The sequence below is a fragment of the Symphalangus syndactylus genome, chromosome 3 (assembly GCF_028878055.3).
Source record: "Symphalangus syndactylus isolate Jambi chromosome 3, NHGRI_mSymSyn1-v2.1_pri, whole genome shotgun sequence".
NCBI lineage: Eukaryota > Metazoa > Chordata > Mammalia > Primates > Hylobatidae > Symphalangus > Symphalangus syndactylus.
In genome coordinates, this window is record NC_072425.2 from 120,411,895 (window position 1) to 120,431,984 (window position 20,090).

Genomic DNA, 20,090 nt, shown 5'->3' on the forward strand with positions numbered 1-20,090 from the left:
CTTTGGACTTGTCTGAATCACTTCTGAAGTTTTTCTTAGGTTTCTCATGGGTAAAAGAACGTAATAACCACTTCCCTCTCCAGTCATTTGTTTTCTCATTTGTTCATTTATTTATTAAATATCTATTGAGGAACTAATATGCAATAGGTACACACAAAAAAGAGTACAGGTATTACAATCTTCTTTGGGAGCCCAGATAAGGGAATGATTAATTCTGCTGATAGGAAAGTCAGGGAAGACTTTTTTTTGGAGGCTACGTGATGAGGAATTTTGTTTGTTTTTTTGAGATGGGGTCTCCCTCTGTCACCCAGGCTGGAGTACAGTGGTGCAATCTCAGCTCACTAGAACCTCTGCCTCTCAGGCTCAAGCAGTCTTTCCAACCTCAGCCTCTCTAGTAGCTGGGACCACAGGTGCATGGCACCAGCCTGGCTAATCTTTTGTATTTTTGGTAGAGATGGGGTTTCACCTTGTTACCCAGTCTGGTCTCAAACTCCTGAGCTCAGGCGATCCACCTGCCTCAGCCCCCAAAGTGCTGGGATTCCAGACCTGAGCCAACATGCCTGGCCAAGGAATTCTTTAGACAAAAAAAGGTGGAATGGTATTCCAGGGAAAAGAAAATACCTGCCATGTTTGTTATTCTAACCTAACTGTTGCCAATAGAACTAGGTCGGAAAGGGGTTAATATCGTGCTGGAGTGCTTCTGCTTTATCCTTTAGACAAGGAGGATATAACAGAACTTATAAGAAGGGGCATGGAGGTGATATAAAAGGTTTGTGTTTTCTAAAGGCAAAATCGACGAGGATGTAAATAGTAGATTAGATTAAGAAGATTGAGACCTGAAAACCAATTAAGAAGTTATAATGTTCTAAGAGCAAGGTGGGTGGGGACTTTAGTATTGTGGCAGTGTGAATATAAAGTAAGAAGAGTCAAAACATGTTTCAAAAGTAGAATCAGCCTTCACAGAGATCCTATATGGATCTAATAACAAATAGCTGTGATCACAGCTTTTGAAACGTGGACTTTTCATAGATTAAACATTATCATCATTCTTATTTTTTTAAGGATTTGCGCATTTATAAAAGCCTGGCATAACAAGCACTAGTAGTGTTTGTCATTGCCATATTCAATATCTTTTATTTATTTTATTTTATTTATTTATGTATTTGAGATGGAGTCTCGCTTTGTCGCCCAGGCTGGAGTACAGTGGCGCGATCTCGGCTCACTGCGACTGCCAACTCCCGCGTTCAAGCAATTATCTGCCTCAGCCTCCCGAGTAGCTGGGATTACAGGCACCTGCCACCACGCCCGGCTAATTTTTGTATTTTTAGTAGAGATGGTGTTTCATCATCTTGGCCAGGCTGGTCTTGAACTCCTGACCTCGTGATGCACCCACCTCAGCCTCCCAAAGTTTTGGGATTATAGGCGTGAGCCACCGCGCTCGATCTTTTATTAATTTAGACGTTCATGCTTGAAGATTAAGACTGTGTCTTCACATTTTTAGTGATGTCAGTGACTATATTTTTTGGTAAAATATATATTTAAGTATATAACTTTTAACATTACTTTGTGTTAATGGTTAACTCATTATTGTGTAAACTGTTCAAATACACACTTTAACATCTTATTTTTGTGTAATTTTTCCTGGTATTCTGAAAAATTCAGTAAGTTTGAAAACAATAATTTGAAAAGCAAAATACTGAAAAGTATAACACCCAAAGAATCTAATCTTCTTTAGTATTCTACATGTATGCCTCTGAAAGGTCAGTTCTTGCTTTAAAATTTTTATTATATACCAGCTACCACCCAGCAATTTTTAATACCTGGTTGATGGTGATAACTATTGAGAATTACTGACATTCTAACCAATTTACGTCTACTTTATATAGCTTCAGAACTCCCATTACTTCTCATTTAAATTACCCATATGATAAGAGGTGCATATAAAACAATCTCTTTTGGGCTGGTAGAATCTGTTGAGAGAAAAATAGGTGATAGACTTTTTTTCTGAACAAGAGTTGAACCAGTAACTATATTTTTGTCCAGAATGTTCCCTAGATTTATGTATCTGCCAAATTAAACTTGTAGACTTGGAATAGCTTAATTTCTAAAGAATATGCTGAAGTTAAATAAAATTAAGAAAGTAACAAAAATAGTACTTTCTTAGGTTGCTGAACTAAAAATATCTTTAAAATTGGTAATTTCTTCCTCTCAGAGTCTTGTCCAATTGTCTTTCCTATTAATCAAGGTGAATCATAAAATGATTGCTATATACTATTTTTCAAAACTTTGTGGTACGATACTTATTTGTAATACATACCTTAGTTGGATGAAAGCATTTCTCAGTTGTGCTTAGAGCTTTCTTTTTGCTAACGCTTCTGGAACTCCACAAACTAATTCACTGTTCTGTATGTCCCAGGTGAAAGATTTCTCTTTGAATTTAGTTCTTAGTAAAACTTTATTGGCTGGGCGTGGTGGCTCACCCTTGTAATCCCAGCACTTTGGGAGGCCGAGGTGGGCGAATCATAAGGTCAGGAGATCGAGACCACGGTGAAACCTCGTCTCTACTAAAAATATAAAAAATTAGCCGGGCGTGGTGGCGGGCGCCTGTAGTCCCAGCTACTCGGAGAGGCTGAGGCAGGAGAATGGCGTGAACCCGGGAGGCGGAGCTTGCAGTGAGCCGAGATTGCGCCACTGAACTCCAGCCTGGGCGACAGAGTGAGACTCTGTCTCAAAAAAAAAAAAAAACAACAACTTTATCTATGCCCCTCCTCCTAAGCTGATATGTTTCATTCCTTTTGATAATAAAAATTATGTCATTTACTTATAGCGTTTCAGTCAGCGAAGTAGAACAAATACTAGGTATTTTAATGGATAATTTAATATAGAGAATTGGTAACACATGTTGGCGAGCTCAAAAAGCCAAAAGGGAACAGTGGAATAACTGAGATATTTGCAGGAAGCAGCTACCTCCCCTAGAACTAGAGGAACAAAGGGAATCAAAGAGTCTGAGGTAATCTGAATGTAGAATTGGAGAAAAACCCCTCGGAGCCAGACTTAGACCTCTGAGGAAGGAGTGCTGCTCTTCAGAAGTACTGATGTGTTTGGTGGGGGGATTCTTTGGCTGATGCTGAGGGTGCCAAAATAAGCTGGATACTGGAGCGAACTGCTGTTGTTGGAAGGGTACTGAAAAGAATCTCAAATGAACAGGAAGAAGGAAGTTCCTTTTCCTCTATTCCTGCATCCCATTCTTCTATAGAAATCCCACTGGCAGAACCTAACAGGACATCATCTGTAAAGGAGAACTCCAGTTTGCAGAGTTAGCCCCAGCTTCACAAACGTATATGCTGAGAGATAATACCTCCTACATAATAGAATATGCCTTTTCATTTGCACATCCTTTATTGTTTTTTTTTCTCTAATGTTTTGCTTCTTGATTTGGGTGGTTAATTTGGTAATTCTTTCTCCTTTTAAATCTTTTTTTTTTTTTTTTTTTTTTTTTTTTTTTTTGAGATGGAGTCTGGCTCTGTCGCCCAGGCTGGAGTGCAGTGGCGTGATCTTGGCTCACTGCAAGCTCTGCCTTCTGGGTTCACGCCATTCTCCTGCCTCAGCCTCCCGAGTAGCTGGGACCACAGGCACCCGCCACCACGCCCGGCTAATTTTTTTGTATTTTTAGTAGAGACGGGGTTTCACCGTATTAGCCAGGATGGTCTCCATCTCCTGACCTCATGGTCTGCCCGCCTCAGCCTCCCAAAGTGCTGGGATTACAGACGTGAGCCACCACGCCCAGCCTCTCCTTTTAAAACTCTTAATAAAAGCACTGAAGACTATATTACTGAGCACTATTTTAACTATAACCCACAGCTTGATAGGTATGTTTTCATTATTGTTCAGTTTTAAATATTTTCTCAATTTCATGGTAACTTCATCTTCTATGCTCCATTTTTTACTCATTCTTTACTGTCTTGATTACCTTTTAGGTATAGATTTCTATTATGTATAACTATATTATACATAATATAGTACATGTATAATATAGTATATTATACATAATATAGTACATGTATAATATAGTATATTATACATAATATAGTACATGTATAATATATACATGACTAGAGAATATGGTCTTACGACAGTAATCTTTTGAAATTTGTTGGGATTTGCTTTATGGCCCACTATGCAATAACATTTCGTTATATTTGAAAAGAATGAATATTCTGCTATTGTTGACTGCTGTCCTCCCATTTTATCCTTTAGTGTAAAATGTTTTAATTCAAAGCTTATACTACTACACATACACAAAATGGTATTTTGTTCATTTGTTTTATTTATACAGGTTCAGAATGTTATCCCTTCTTGATATATTGAACGTTTATCATCGTAAAGTAATTCTCTTTAGCGCTTATGTTTTTCCTATTTTTCTGATATTAATGTATATATATCAGTTTCCTTTTGGTTATTTTTTGCTAGATATATCCTAATTTGTACTTTTAATGTTAACTTTCTCAAGTTTTTTTATGGGTGCCTCTTCTAAAGAGCCTATAAGATTATGCCTGATCTATAACTGGAATATTTAGTCTGTTTACATTAATTTGGATTAATTATACATTCTATATGTTTTCTACCTTTTTTTACTCATCTTCCTTTGGACTGATTATTTTCTAATGTTTCTTTTTCCTAGTTTACAACTTACCTGCATTTTTTACTTTTTAGTTGGTATTCTATATATTTTTTGTACATACATAGCTTACCAAAGTTAAACTCAGTATATTTGCATAACTCCCAGAGAGTTCAAGAAGCTCAGTATATTGTACTCAATTCCAACTTTATATGCAGTTATGATTTTGTATTTTAGTCTTTCTTGTTGTTGTAGTCATGTCCATAATGCTTATTTGGATTTGCCCCATGTTTATCACTTGTATTGTTCTTTATTTCTTCCTGCATCTCAGACATTCTGTTTGGTTTCACTTTGCATCTGCTTGTAGTGTAGAAAGTATCTTTTGGTTGTAAACTCTTGAGTTCTTATTTATCTGAAAATGCCTTTAATTTGCCCTCTGTCTTAAAGGGTATGTTATTCTGTATTAACATCTAATGTCTCATTATACTGAAGGTAGAGTTGAGACAGAATTCTGTCTTTTCTGGTTTCTGTTGTTGAGAAATCAAGTTTTGCTTCTTTGATTTATCTTTTCTTGCTGCTTTTAAAATATCTTTACCTTGATTTTCTGCAGTTACACTGTTGAAACTGAGCATGGAATTGTGTTCTTTTTCTCTTTAATTCATTTTTTTAAAAAACTTGGGTAAGATTTAATGGGGTTTTTGAGTTTTCATTAGTGGTGTTGATCAGTACTATCAACATCTGAGTTATTCTTTAAATTTTGACTATTTCACTATATCTCTTTTCTGGAACTCTGATTAGATATATACTAGACCTTTTTCTCCCTGTTCATCATGTGTCTTATTTCTCATAATTTCCATCTTTTTTTCTACATGATGCATTCTGAATAAATTCTACAGAACTGTCTTCTAGTTCACTGTTTTTTCCAACTGAATCTGATCTGTCAACGTGTTACATTCTCACTGTTGCTCTGTAAAAAACTCTAGTCTTATGACTCTTCATCTACCATAGAATTAAATTTGTGGCCATTGCTTAGTTTATTGGTCTGATCAGAAAGGATAATAAAACTTATATTAGCTTCCAGAAAAGGGCCAAAGGGCCTAAATTCCTATATTAAATCCAGAGTCCTGGAGGGACTATAGCATTATCTCCTTAAATATTTACATATCAAAAGGAATAAAGCTCTAAAACTTGGAATCATCTCTAGGTCATCTGGCTCCTGGAGAGATTTTATTTACGTACCACAGTGTTCTTTAGAATTCATTCACATTACATTCCCTAGACATCCCCTTTCAAAGGAAAGAGGACAGCTGCCTTCTTCCTCTTTATGAGCAGAGAAAAACCATTTTTCTCTACCCCTTGTACCTATCCAGTGGAAGATCTGTCTATTTGAATAGGATAACTGATCTGGTTTTCATGTGGCTGCCCCAGAAATAAGGCCTGGGGCAAGACGGTAGGGGCAACACACTTAGTTACTATGAGAGAATTAATAAGAAATCTGTGATCTAGAATACCTCTATTCACATTCAAGATGAGGTAAATAAAGATGAAGATTAAAAACTCAACACTTAGCTTTCTGAATAATCATGCCTTACTTCTGAACTCATAGTTAAATTTGGGTGCATTTAAGAATATGCTTTAATATGTTATTCAACATTTTCGGTTGTTTTCAGCAGCAGCTAGCCGTACTTGAAATAGAAGCTGAAATAATCTTTTTATTTTGAGCATCTGTGAAATAAGTTATAGATGTGTATTAAATGACTATGCTTTGTAGACTTCCTTTTTTTGTTCAGTGGTGATGTTATGTGGTGTTGGAATTATTTTTTGTTTTCTCATTGAGTCTGTACAGTAGCTATTGAAATGCTAACTCTTCCTTTTAGCCATAAAGTTATTGAACCAACTAGCTTACTCTTTGAGAGCAGTTGGGCTCTCCTCATACTTTAAAATACACCACACACACACACACACACACACACACACACACACAAGTATTTTGGGCTATCTTATTGGCTTTCTAAGAATCAGTCATGCACATAAAGCACACCAAAAGGCATTTCATGGAAAAATATACATCATTTGATTTTTAGGTGGGCATGAAGGAAAGGATAAACTTATCAGTGTAAGTCAATTTTGAAAAAAAAAAAAAAAGTCTTCCTATTGGTTTCCTTTAAGCAGGTACAAAAATCTCTGATGTATGATATTCTATGTTATTCTTCATCACCCACCCTTCTCTCACACTCTTATATTCCTGAAACTTTTTTTTTTTTCTTGGAAACGGAGTTTCGCTCTTGTCACCCAGGCTGGAGTGCAATGCTGCGATCTCAGCTCACTGCAACCTTCACCTCCCAGGTTCAAGCGATTCTCCTGCCTCAGCCTCCCGAGTAGCTGGGATTACAGGTGTGCACCACCACGTCCAGCTAATTTGTGTATTTTTAGTAGAGACGCGGTTTCACTGTATTGGCCAGGCTGCTCTGAAATTCCTGACCTCAGGTGATCCACCCACCTCGGCCTCCCAAAGTGCTGGGATTACAGGCGTGAGCCACGGCACCCAGCCAAAACTTAAAATGTAACAAAATAACTTTGCACTGAAAGGCATATGCCTGACATAGTCAGTACTCCATGAAAATTAGCCATTCTTCCTCTTAAATATCATGGTCTGTGTTAGGCCTCTTAATGTGAGATTGTATTGTTACTCTATTATTCTACTAGGTTACCTCTTTACTTGATAGCTTCACAGAGCAGAATCATTCCTCAGGCCAAATTATGGAGCAGATATCATATTAAAAGTACTTTCCTAGAAATAAAAATTTGTATTAATGTGCCATCTTTTCTATTAATAGCCTACTTTAAAAATAATTTGCTTTAAAATTATTTGCTAATTTCATATGCCTTGAGAGTTTCGTAGTTTTTATTAAAATGGAAAAATCACAATTACTTTTGCACCAACCTTATTTCAAACAAAAGCTCCTTTGTATTAGTGTTCTGTAGGTTTCTCTTGATTTTTCTTTTAGAAATACGTAATAGCATTAGCTTCCATGCCTCAGATCTTTCAGAACACTCCTGTATTAGTCCATTTCACGCACTGATAACGACACACCAGGACTGGGCAATTTACAAAAGAAAGAGGTTTAACATGGCTTGGGAGGCCTCACAATCATGGTGGAAGGCAAGGAGGAGTAAGTCACTTCTTATGTGGATGCGGGCAGGCAAAGAGAGCGAGCTTGTGCAAGAGAACTCCTCTTTATAAGACCATCAGATTTCGTGAGACTTATTCACTATCACGCGTACAACATGGGAAAGACCTACCCCCGTTATTCAATTACCTCCCACTGGGTCTCTCCCACAACATGTGGGAATTTAAGATGAGATTTGGGTGGGGACACAGCCAAACCATATCAACTCCCCTTCACTTTCAGCCTTGGCTTTACTTGATCTGCTAGTTTCCTGTGTTTCTGCCCTTTATTTCAGCTCTTCAACACTTCTGAGTTAAACAATTTATTGGGTATTTATTACATACTTTCCCTGGTTGAATTCTGCTTGCTCAATTAAATAACATATCTTTAATTACAACTAAAACATGACTATTTGGGTTTTATTTGATCCACTTGACAATTTCATATGAAAAGGAATACCAATCTCTGAATCTGTAGGTTCCACATCTGCAAATTCAGCCAACCGTAGATTGAAAATATCCTGAAATAAAAAACACAATACAGTATAACAACTACTTACATAATGCTTACTTACATTGTATTAGGTGTTATAAGTAACCTAGAGATTATTTAAAGTATACAGGATTATGTGTGCAGTTTATGTGCAAATACTACCCCATTTTATATAAGGGATTTGAGCATCCATGGATTTTGGTATTGAGGGAGGCTCAATACCAAGAGGAGGGTAGGGAAGAGAATAAACAAGGAAAGAAAATAGCATTATGAGTTTGGTGAGTTCAAAAAGTTGAAAGATTATAGAATTTCTGGCCACCCATTTTATAGGATAGCCATCTGACTTACTGTACCAAAAGCCAGTTATTAGTGGACAAACAGAGCTAATACAAAGGAGCTTTTGTTTGAAATAAGGTTGGTGCAAAAGTAATTGCGATGTGGATGCCCTGTGCTGTGAGAGGAGAGAGGATCCAATCCCCTGAGGTATGACTATAGTTGTTACTAGGTATAAAAGGTTTAGAAATCTAAGCTCTGTCCACTAATAACTGGCTTTTGGTACAGTAAGGCAGCCAGCTATCCTATGAAATGGGTGGCCAGAAATTCTATAATCTTTCAATTCTTTGAACTCACCAAACTCATAATGCTGTTTTCTTTCCTTTTTTATTCTCTTCCCTACCCTCCTCTTTGCATAGTTTTGCCAGAAATCCACTTGTGGATTTAATTTAATGCAGATATGTACATAATGTACAGATATGCAGATATGGGCATAATTTAATCCAGATGTGTAATATTTTGACCTTTCTGATTGTAGATGCTTGGGAAAGTTGTCTGTTGAACTTGCATTAATCAGTTAAGACATTTTAGATTGCAAGTAATTGGAAAACTCAGCTCAAACTGACTTATGGGAAAAATGGAAATTTATGGTATATATGACTGAAAAGATATTAAAATGTTTTTTTCATAGCTTGTTTCAAGAAACTTGAAAGAATGTCATGAGGACCCAGTGATTTATATATATGTATATATTTCTTATTATGTATTATGTATATCCTCATATATAATATATATTCTGAAAGATCTGATGTGCTGGAATATATACATATGTATGATCATGTATATTACATATCATTGTATCATTGATATACATATATATCATATATATTTATATATATGTACACACACACACACACACACACTTCTCCTCTGTATTGGCACCATTTTTCATACAACCTCTCTTTATTATCACAGAATTATTGCAGCTATTCTCTAACTTATGATCCCTGAGGTTCAAGTCTGGTAGAAAGAAACAGTTACCTATTTTTCAGAATACCCAGCAGAATTCTTAGCACATTTCATTTTCTCTGTTTGGTCATGCTACCATCCCTGAACCAGTCACTGTGGTCAGGAGAATGGAACACTCTCATTAGTTAAGCCCCAATTCAAATTACAAATTAATTTGTGGAACTGAGTTGAATCAACTCTTCCAGAACTATGTGGACTAAGACTTGGGAAGGGCTTCTGCCCAGATGATAGGAAATATTATCTAAAGAGGAATGAAGGGTTACTTGAGGGCAAAGGTAGAATTTCCATTACATGGAAGTGAAGGTATTTTTCCCTTTAACCCTTACAGAGCCACTCCAACTTTGTTTTTGCTTCTAATTTCCTTTTTTGCTTTTTAAAGTGACTGTTCATCGAGTCTTTTGTTAGCTTTATCTTCCTTATCATAGAAAACATACATTGAACCAAGACATGATCATATAATCTGGAAAAACATACCTTTGTCCATTTGTTGATTACTGTTTTATAAGCTATGGATAAATACACACAGCAGGGGCTACATTTTACATCTTAGGAATTTCACTGAGTCACATATTTGAGGACTCTGATGTTATCTAGACTCTATATCAATCCCCATAACACCTTGTACAAATGATAATCTAGTTGAGAGGTTGGCAAACTGCAGCTCAGGAATAGACCAAATCCAGCCTGCTGCTAGTTTTTGTAAATACAGTTCTATTAAAACTCAGTCATGCCTATTTGTTTATATTGTCTGTGACTATTTTCATCCTACAACAGCAGAATTGAGTAGTTACAACAGAGACCTTATGGCCCACAAAGCCTTACTGTTTACTGTCTGGACTTTTACAGATAAACATGCTAAACTCTGTTCTAGCCATTGCTTGAGTGTACTCTGGTGACAAAAATTCTTTCTGAGGGAGAATCATTTCTAAAAGCTCAATTATCAACAAACAAAAAGAATGCTGCTTTCATGTGTCATCCATTCACTTAGGTCTAAAATAGTATCCCACCTAGGAAATTATTTCAGTTAAAACACAAACAACCTGGTTTCACACCTAAATTGTACCAAATTAGACAAATTTTTCTTGCCTAAATGAGTTTCCTTGCTTAATAGTTAAGTTTTAAAATATTGATAACCTGTATACACACACACCCCCATGGAGTACCACTCAGCCATAAAACATAATGAAATTATGTCTTCTGTAGCAATATGGATGGAGCCATTATCCTCAGTGAAATAACTCAGAAACAAAGTCGAATACCACATGCTCTGACTTATAAATGGGAGCTAAACAGTGGGTACACATGGACATACAAAGTGGAATAATAGATATGGGGCACTGTAAAAGGTGGGAGGTGGGTAAGGGTTGAAAGAATACTTGAATAGTGAACATTGTACTTCATAGGTGATGAGTACTTTAAAGGTGTGGACTTCAGCGCTATGCATTATATACATGTAAGAAACCTGCACTTGTATCTAAATCAATAAAAATAAATAAAGAGACAGAATGAGAGAAAGAAAGGCAGACAGAAAGGAATTAAGAAAACCTTATTCCTTCCTAGCAGCTCCATGGTCCGATAATGATTTTGTCTGTATACACTGAGCTTTATAAGGACAAGATGAACTTTAAAATGTCAAAAGCAATCCTTCAAAAATATACAATTCAATCAATTGTATTTACTCATTAAAAAAAAACCCTAGTAATCAATTGAGTAAACATATGGCTGTCACTTGCTAGTTTCATCAAAAAGCATACTGCATAGTTGTTGTAACATACTCATTTTGTGATTGTTAGCTATATTTGAATTATAAATGTTGAGTTTATTTTCAAGACCGTGTAACATACAATTTAACAGGTTGCTATTGCATAAATGTGCTCCACTCGTCTTTTGAGAATGTTTAAAGCAGCTGTATTTGTTTTTAGAATTGAGTTAGTTTCAGCTTGGATATTGTGGGGATTGCTAAATCAACCTTTTAAAAAGTTTATGCTGGACATGGTGGCTCATGCCTGTAATCCTAGCATTTTAGGAGGCCAAGACAGGTTGATCACTTGAGTCCTGGTGTTTGAGACCAGTCTGGGCAACATGGCAAAAACCTGTCTCTACAAAAAATACAAAAATTAGCTGGGTATGGTAACGGGTGCCTGTATTCCTAGCTACTCAGGAGGCTGAGGTGGGAGGATCACCTGAGCCCGGGAGGTCGAGGCTGCAGTGAGCCACTCCAGCCTTGGTGACAGACAGAGTAAGACCATGTCAAGAAAAAGTTAATAAATAAAAAATGTTTAGTACATTTAGCTACCTATTTTCTTGGATTGTAGATAAATGGAATCTTGCTTCAATGATCTAAGTTTGAGTGTTTTTGTTCTATTAAGTGACAGTGCAAACAGTGCTATCAACCTAATAAAATGGATTAAAATCCACAAAATATACTTTGAAACAAACTAAATTAGTACTTGTTAATCTTGCTTAGTATATGTTTGATAAATATTTAAATACCGCGTATTATTTACTTCCAGGAACCCTGTTTTAATATAAAGGATTACAGAAGGTCTATAACTCAAATTGTATTTGAATTTTATTACTTAGTTGATTTAGGATGGAGATGTGCTAAATATTATTGCATGCCCTGACAAGTAGTTAATTCTAATTAATTTTTTATAATATTAGACTTTTTCCCCCTCTGGATTCAGTATGTGTGTATCTCAAAAATGATTTCAGAGTATTAATATTGTAAATATAGCAGTGATAGGGATAAAAATGTCAACGTTTAAGCTCATAGCCTGAATCTGCTTTTAGGAGTGATTTTATGCTAATAAAATTTACTTAATGTTGATTTATTTAATGGCAATAACCATGGTAGCTTAAATTACTTATTATGCTAAATAGATGAAAAAGCAACAGCGCCACCATAGACTCATCAATGCGGCAACTAGTAGAATGAGGAGAAGGGATCCTTAATGAAGATTGTAAGCAGAATACATAGAGAAAATTAAGATAATGAGTAGTAGGTAAGAGAATAGCACTTTCCAAAATTATTTCTTGGTAGCTTTTTGACACTTTTAGAATATTATTGAAAGTGATCTTTTTCTTTTAATTATTGAAAGTGATTTTTTTCTTTTACTAACATAAGCTGTTTTGAAACAAATGGGATTCCTTCAGTTTTTCTTAAGAAACCCCAGAACTGTCATATATCACAGCCCCTGTTAAAGCATATATATATGGAAATAAATATTAAGATACAATGTTCACTGATCTTGAGCATAAGATTTCGTTTTTGGTTGTACTGTGGTTTTGTGTTGTAATTTTCAAATTGAAATAAATGTCCATTCACATTTTATTTTAAAACCATGATCTCTTCTGCTCTCTTTGTAGTGGTCGAGTACTATTGCAGCTGTTCTGATCTCTTTGCATTGACTTACAGGATGCCATTTTTTCTACTTTCTTTTCTTACCCTACTATTACTTAATGTGGTTTCCCTTTCACTATTCTTAATTCTCATTTCCCACACCATTTTTTTTTTTTTTTTTTTTTTTTTTTTTTTTTTGAGATGGAGTCTCACTCTGTCGCCCAGGCTGGAGTGCAGTGGCACAATCTTGGCTCACTGCAACCTCCATCTCCGGGGTTCAAGCAATTCTCCTGCCTCAGCCTCTTGAGTGGCTATAGTTAAGGTGTACACCACCATATTTGGTTAATTTTTTTTTTTTTTTTTTTTTTGTATTTTAGTAGAGGCAGGGTTTCACCATGCTGGCCAGACTGGTCTCAACTCCTTACCTCAAATGCTCCACCTGTGTCGGCCCCCCAGAGTGCTGGGATTACAGATGGGAGCCACCGCGCCTGGCCCACACACCACTTTAAATGTTGAGGAACTCCAGAATTCCCTTCCTGTGTATTTGCTGACTTAATACATTTCACCATTTATAAAATAAAAGCATTTCAAAATAGTTTTTAAAACAGAATAGAACAAAAGGTTTAAATAAGTTTCAAAGCGTTTTATATATCGGTGATCTGTGTTACTATTCAGTAAATATTATGACATTTTTCTTTTAGAATTCAAACCTGATACATCAGAAAGTGCCTCCTCCTAACGATCGACAAGGATCTCCAATACTGTCATTCATCATTCTTGAACAATTTAATGCTATTCGTTTAGTACAAAGTGTTCACCAGTCTCTTGCTGCTCTCAGCAAAGTCATCAGAGGAACTACTTTATTGAGTTCAGAAGTACAAAAATTGGCAAGTGCTTTATTAAACCAAAAGGTAAGCAAGTACTAACTGTATGTATTTTTATTTCATTGTTATAAGTGACTCCTCCATCACACATACATTTGTCAGGAATCATATAGTTAATAGTAGCAGAAGACCCAAGTCACACTGGCTTAAGCCATATAAAAATTAATTGGCTGATGTAACTGAAGAATCCAGTGGTATCTAGCATTATGCCAGCTTGATGTAGGAACTTAAATTGTCATTAGGATGTCAGTTTATGTTAGCTATCTAATGTTGCATATATAATGAAATCTATGTTGATTTCACTTTGGGGCAGGTCCCCTATACATGAGCTTGAATTTTATATTCTGAGCTCCAAGTCCAACAGAAAGAACACGTGTTTTCTAGTAATGCACACAAAAATCTTAGGATTTGCTTTGATTAAAACCAGTTGGCTCATGCATTATGCCTATTCCCATACTAGTTCAGTGGGCAATATGTGCAAAGCTCTCACTGACCAGGGCTTCAGCCAAATGCCTCTTCCTGGAGCTGGGAATGGATTTATCTTTGCCTTTAACACATATACTGAGAGTAAGGAAATGATGATTACCAGTGAAAAGTCTAGACACTTTTAGAAGAAGGGGAAATCAACACTTCTTGTGCTGAAAAATTGGACCATTTTAAATGATAATAAAATCCATGTATTTTGTATCTATTTGATAGAAACAAAAATATGGGATGTTCTACATAGATTTTTTTTAGCTGTTTGGAGAATAGAAACTTTGCAGAAGTTGGTATCTGGAAAATATTTCACTGGAGTGCGATAGGAATTAAGTTTTCTTTTTTTTCCACCCCCCTTGCTGTTTATACTCAATATAAGGAAACCTCTGATAGTCAACCTAACAGTCCTCTCTGTTTGAATATAAAATAATAGCCTTCCTAGAACTTCCTACATTCACATATGCTAACATTAAAATATCCCGTGCTTTTCTACATATACAGAAAGGTCTACTCTGGCATCCTTGTCTTCTTTTTTATTTTACCTTGAAAAAGAATCTGTTTTGCATTGTTTTTTCTTTGTACATAGATTGCCATCTCTGTTAATCAACCGTGATTATCAAAATACTATAGTTTTGATTTGTACCACAGATTGTAACTAAGTTGTTTTTAATTTGGAGTAGATATGTTGTCAGTCATGAAAGATTCTTGGCACAGTGAAGGAACCAGTTGGAAAGGATTCTAAACTTTCTAAAAACTTTATTTAATTAACTTATTTAATCATCACAGTAACATCCTGAGGGACATACTGTTATCTCCATTTTACTGTGATGAATTTGAGGCAGTGGGGTGTTACATAAACAGAATCACACAGCAAAGAGTTCCAGAATCAGGATTTGAATCTGGGTATGTCCTGTTGTCATAATAAATGTAGATGCTTCAAATTTATATATCAAAATATAAATGCTCTTGAGAGTATATTTCTTTATCCAACTATATGCCGTACAGAGTAAAATGTATCATTAAGATGAATTGCTGTTGAATTAGAAGAGAAAATAATAATATAGGAAGATGACATGTAGAAGAGAACAGTAAGTCTACACAGTGAAGTATAATTAGGATTGGATCAGATTTTGAGGTGTCTAAAGCCAAAGAAAGGAACTTGGATTAAATGCTGTAGGCAATAATGATATTTATATGTAGAAATAATAGAGCAAAATGACTAAGAATGTGACCGCTGGAATATGTCTGCCCGTTTGAGTTCTATTCTACCACATAGCAACTGTGTAACCTTGGGTAGGTTAATTAAGCATCTCTAAACTTCGCTTTTCTCATTTGTAAAATGAGGGTAATAATGGTACCTACCTCATGGGATTATTACAAGAATTAAAACATCAGTAAAGTGCTTGGCACATAGCAAGCACCCTACAAATGCTGTTCTTGTTATTGTTATTTTAGGATAATTTTATTATGAAAACCTCTTCAAGCATTTATCTGGTATCATTGTGCAAAATAAGTTTATAGAAATAGGAATACCATGTAGGTTACTGTAATTCTCATCTCAGGAAGAGGTAGTTAAGTTAGGGCCTGGAATAAGATATTTCAAGATGGTTCTATGTGATATTAATAAAAAATGTAAGAGGTAATTGGTAACCCATCAGAGACAGTGGAGAGGTAAGAGGTAACCCATCAGAGATAATGAAGGAGGTTTCAAAATATTCTGAGATTTATAGGAGGATGAAGTAAACACCTAAAGTAATAATGTTGGATAGTGCTTGAATTATCTGTTTTTGACTACCTTCTATTAGGCTGTGGTGAGCTCAAGTAATTGAAACCCCTGATGCAAGTAATACAGATGTATTCAGGAGGGGTACTTTTAAGGGGTTGAGGGGAAAAATGCCTGTTGAGGGTCAATGTCCCCCTAATTCTGGTGTAGGAGCTAGACTAGAGTGGTAAAATGCCCTAAAGAAACCAGCAAAGAAGAATACTTCTGAGATAATAAATAGGATTATTCCATATCAGAGGCCTTTTTGTCTGTACAACAACAGACAATTGTTGTACAGTGGCCTTGAAATGTGCTTTCTTGGATAATATCACGTCATCATTGGTTATATAGTTAGTGTATTAGTTAGTAGGCCTAGGGTTAAAAGAGTCATAGAGTTGAAGTGAAATCACATGGCCAGGCCAGATGTTATTAGAAGAGCTGAGAGAGCCCCTGTTAATGGTCAGGGACTGGGGTTGACTATATGGTAGGCATGTGTTTGGTGGATCATTACATGTTGTCATGTAGATAGAGGCTTACTAGTAGTGCAAAGACATAAGCCTGAATAAGGGCTATGGCGAATTCGAGAATGGTTAGTAGGATTAAAATAATGAAAGCAATTGAAGCTGTGGGAAGACTAATAGTTGATAGTACTAGTGTGGCTCCTCCGATTAAGTGTATAGTAGGTGGCCAGCTGTAATGTTGGCTGTTAATCACTCAACTAGTGCTATTGGTTGGATGAATAGGCTAATAGTCTCAATGATTACCAATACAGGAATAAGTGGTATGGGTCTGCCTTGTGGTAAAAAAGTGGGCTAAGGAGATTTTCATTTTAAACTGGAAGCCTGTAATGACTGTGCCTGCTCATAAGGGGATTGCTATACCTAGATTTATTGATAATTGGGTAGTTGGTATAAATGAATAGGGTAGAAGCCTGAGGAGATTGGTCGAGGCAATGAAGAAAATTAGGGATATTAGTATTAGGGATCAGGTTTGTCCTTTAATGTTATGGGTAATTATTATTTTAGTACAAGTTGAACTATTGTTGAATGGAGATCAGTAGATGACTAATTAGATGATTGGAGGTTAGAAATAGTATAGTGGGAAATAAAATGGTTAATACTACTGCGGGTAGACCTAGAAATGTTGGGCTAATAAAAGAGGTGAATAAATTTTCATTCATTTTAATTCTCAGGAGGTTAAATGTTCTTGCATTTTGATTATTTTTTGTGTAGATGGTGTGTAATAAATGAAATTTGATAGTTTTAACTGAATAATGTAGAATAAAGTTATGATTATTGACAAGATAACAATAGATCATGTGGAAATATCTAGTCGAGGCATTCACTGCAGAGAGGTGTAGACCCCTCAGCCTTAAAAGGTTAAAGCTAAGTAGCTTTACAGTGATATTATAGTGTGGTTGTGGATCACGTTTCAAAATTTTTTAAGGGAATTGATTCTAGGACAATAGGTACGAAACTGTGGTTAGACCCACAAATTTTTGAGCACTGTCTTTAGTAAAGGCCTGGTCATGTAGCAGTCAAGGTAGTTTAAGCATTCAGGAATCGCATCTGTTTTGATGCCTAATGAGGGAATAGTTCATGAGTATAGGACGTCTTCGGATGAGACTAATATAGAAATGGGTATCTCTATTGGGAGAACTGTTCAGTTATCAACTTCAAGGAGTCGAAGCTCTCCTGGCTTTAAGTCTGCTGTTGGGGTTATATAAGAATCAAAGCCTAACTCTTCATGTTCTGTATACTCATAGCTTCAATATCATTGGTGACCAGTTGTTTTGATGGTAATAGAAGGGTTGTGAACCTCATCTGTTATAGAATACATAGGGATGGGAGGGCAATTAAAATTAAGATAATGGCAGGTAAGATAGTTCAGACAGTCTCGATTTCTTGGGCATCTATGCTGTTAGTATGAATTAATTTGTTGTGAGTATTAGGGAAATAATATATAGGACAAGGGAACTAATTAGGAAAATAATTATAAGAGTATGGTCATGTAAAGTGAGTAATTCTTTCATAATAGGGGATGTAGCACCTTGAAGGCCTAACTAAACTGCATGAGCCATTAAGACATACAGGGTTTAACCTATAACTTAACTTTGACAAAGTTATGTAATGATTTTACTAATATCTTATCAAGAAAGTCATAGAGGTTATGGGATTGGCTAGAAACCAGTTTCTGGAGGTTCAATTCCTTCCTTTTTTGCTTAGGTTTTCATGCAGGTTGGTTCTTCGAATGTGTGGTAAGGTGGTGGACAGCCATAAAGTCACTCTAAATTATTAGATGATTGTTCAGTTGTTAGAACTTTTCATTTTGAAACAAAGCCTTCTCAGTTCATAAAAATTATTAGTATAACTGCTGTTAGTGAGATAAGTGAGCCTACTGATGAGATAATATTTCATGTGGTGTGCGCATCAGGATAATCAGAGTAATGTTGGGGCATACCATATAGGCTGAGGAAGTGCTGTGGGAAAAGATTAAATTAACACCTATAAATATAATGGTGAAGTGGATTTTAGCCTAAGTCTGATTAATTGTATAACCTGAAAATAAGGGGAATCAGTGGACAAAGCACCCTATCATGGCAAATACCACTCCTATTGATAGGATGTAGTGGAAATGGGCTACAACATAATATGTGTCATGTAAGATAATGTCTAGTGATGAATTAGCTAGTATAATGCTGGTTAGACCTCCAACTGTGAATAGGAAAATGAATCCTAGGGCTCAGAATATTGCGGGAGATCATTTGATGTTACCGCCATGCACTGTAGCTAATCAGCTAAAGACCTTTATGCCAGTAGGGATAGCAATAATTACAGTAGTGGCAGTGAAGTATGCCCATGTGTCTACGTCTTTTCCTACTGTAAATATGTGGTGAGCTCATACGATAAACCCTAGGAAGCCAATTTATATTATAGCTCATACTATGCCCATATACCCAAATGGTTCCTTTTTTTCAGAATAATATGTTGCGATATGGGAGATTATTCCGAAGCCTGGTAGAATAAGGATATAGACTTCAGGGTGACCAAAGAATCAGAATAAATGTTGATACAAGATAGGGTTGCCTCCCCCAGCAGGGTCAAAAAAAAGTGGTATTGAGGTTACGGTCAGTTAATAGTATGGTAATGCGGGGGGCTAGAACTGGGAGAGAAAGGAGGAGAAGGACTGCTGTAATGAGGGCTGATCAGATGAAAAGGGATGTTTGATATTGGGATAAGGCTGGGGGTTTTATATTAAATTGTGGTAATAAAGTTAATCGCTCCTAAAATAGAAGAAACACCTGCCAAGTGGAATGAGAAGATGATTATACCTACAGAGGTTCCTGCATGAATTAAGTTCCCTGCTAAACGGGGATAAACAGTTCAGCCGTTTCCAGCACTGGCTTCTACCATTCAGGATGCAAGCAGGAAAGAGGAGGGGAGAAGTCAGAAGTTCATATTATTTATCCGGGGAAATGCCATGTCAGGTGTCCCAATTATCAGAGGGACTAGCCAGTTACCAAAACCCCCAATTATTATTGGTATGACCATAAAAAAGATTAATACAAATGCTTGGGTTGTAACAATAACATTATAAATCTGACCATCTCCTAGCAGAGTTCCTGGTTGGCCTAATTCTGCTCAAATTAGAAGGCTTAAAGCGGTGCCCCCTATTCCCACTCATGCGCCAAATAACAGATATAGTGTTCTGATGTCTTTGTGGTTATTTGAAAACAATCAATGATTGATGAACATAAGTGAAAAAGAGGTAAAATGGCTGAGTAAGCATTAGACTGTAAATCTAAAGACAGAGGTCAAGGCCTCTTTTTACCAGCCCTGAGGTGATTTCTCATGTTGAATTGCAAATTCAAAGGGGCAGCTTCAATGCGCCTTTCCCCCACAACGGCAGGAGAAGTAGATTGAAGCCAGTTGATTAGGGTGTTTAGCTGTTAACTAAATTATCGTGGGTTTGAATTCCACCAATCTAGCAAGGGCTTAGTTTAATTAAAGTGATTGATTTGCATTCAAATGCAAATAGTCTT

At 36.2% G+C, this 20,090-nt stretch overlaps 1 protein-coding gene and 1 pseudogene across 3 annotated transcripts in view; one reads left to right on the forward strand and one right to left on the reverse strand.

The window, feature by feature from the left end:
- The window catches only part of DYNC2H1 (dynein cytoplasmic 2 heavy chain 1), a 380,304-nt gene that overhangs the window by 286,679 nt on the left and 73,535 nt on the right, over positions 1 to 20,090 (forward strand). For all 3 annotated transcript variants that reach the window (XM_055272928.2, XM_055272929.2, XM_055272930.2), the window contains one exon: positions 13,627 to 13,836. In XM_055272928.2, coding sequence (XP_055128903.1) covers positions 13,627 to 13,836 — 210 coding nt within the window. The remainder of the gene's footprint in view (positions 1 to 13,626; positions 13,837 to 20,090) is intronic.
- On the reverse strand, positions 16,471 to 18,224 carry LOC134736028 (ATP synthase subunit a-like; annotated as a pseudogene).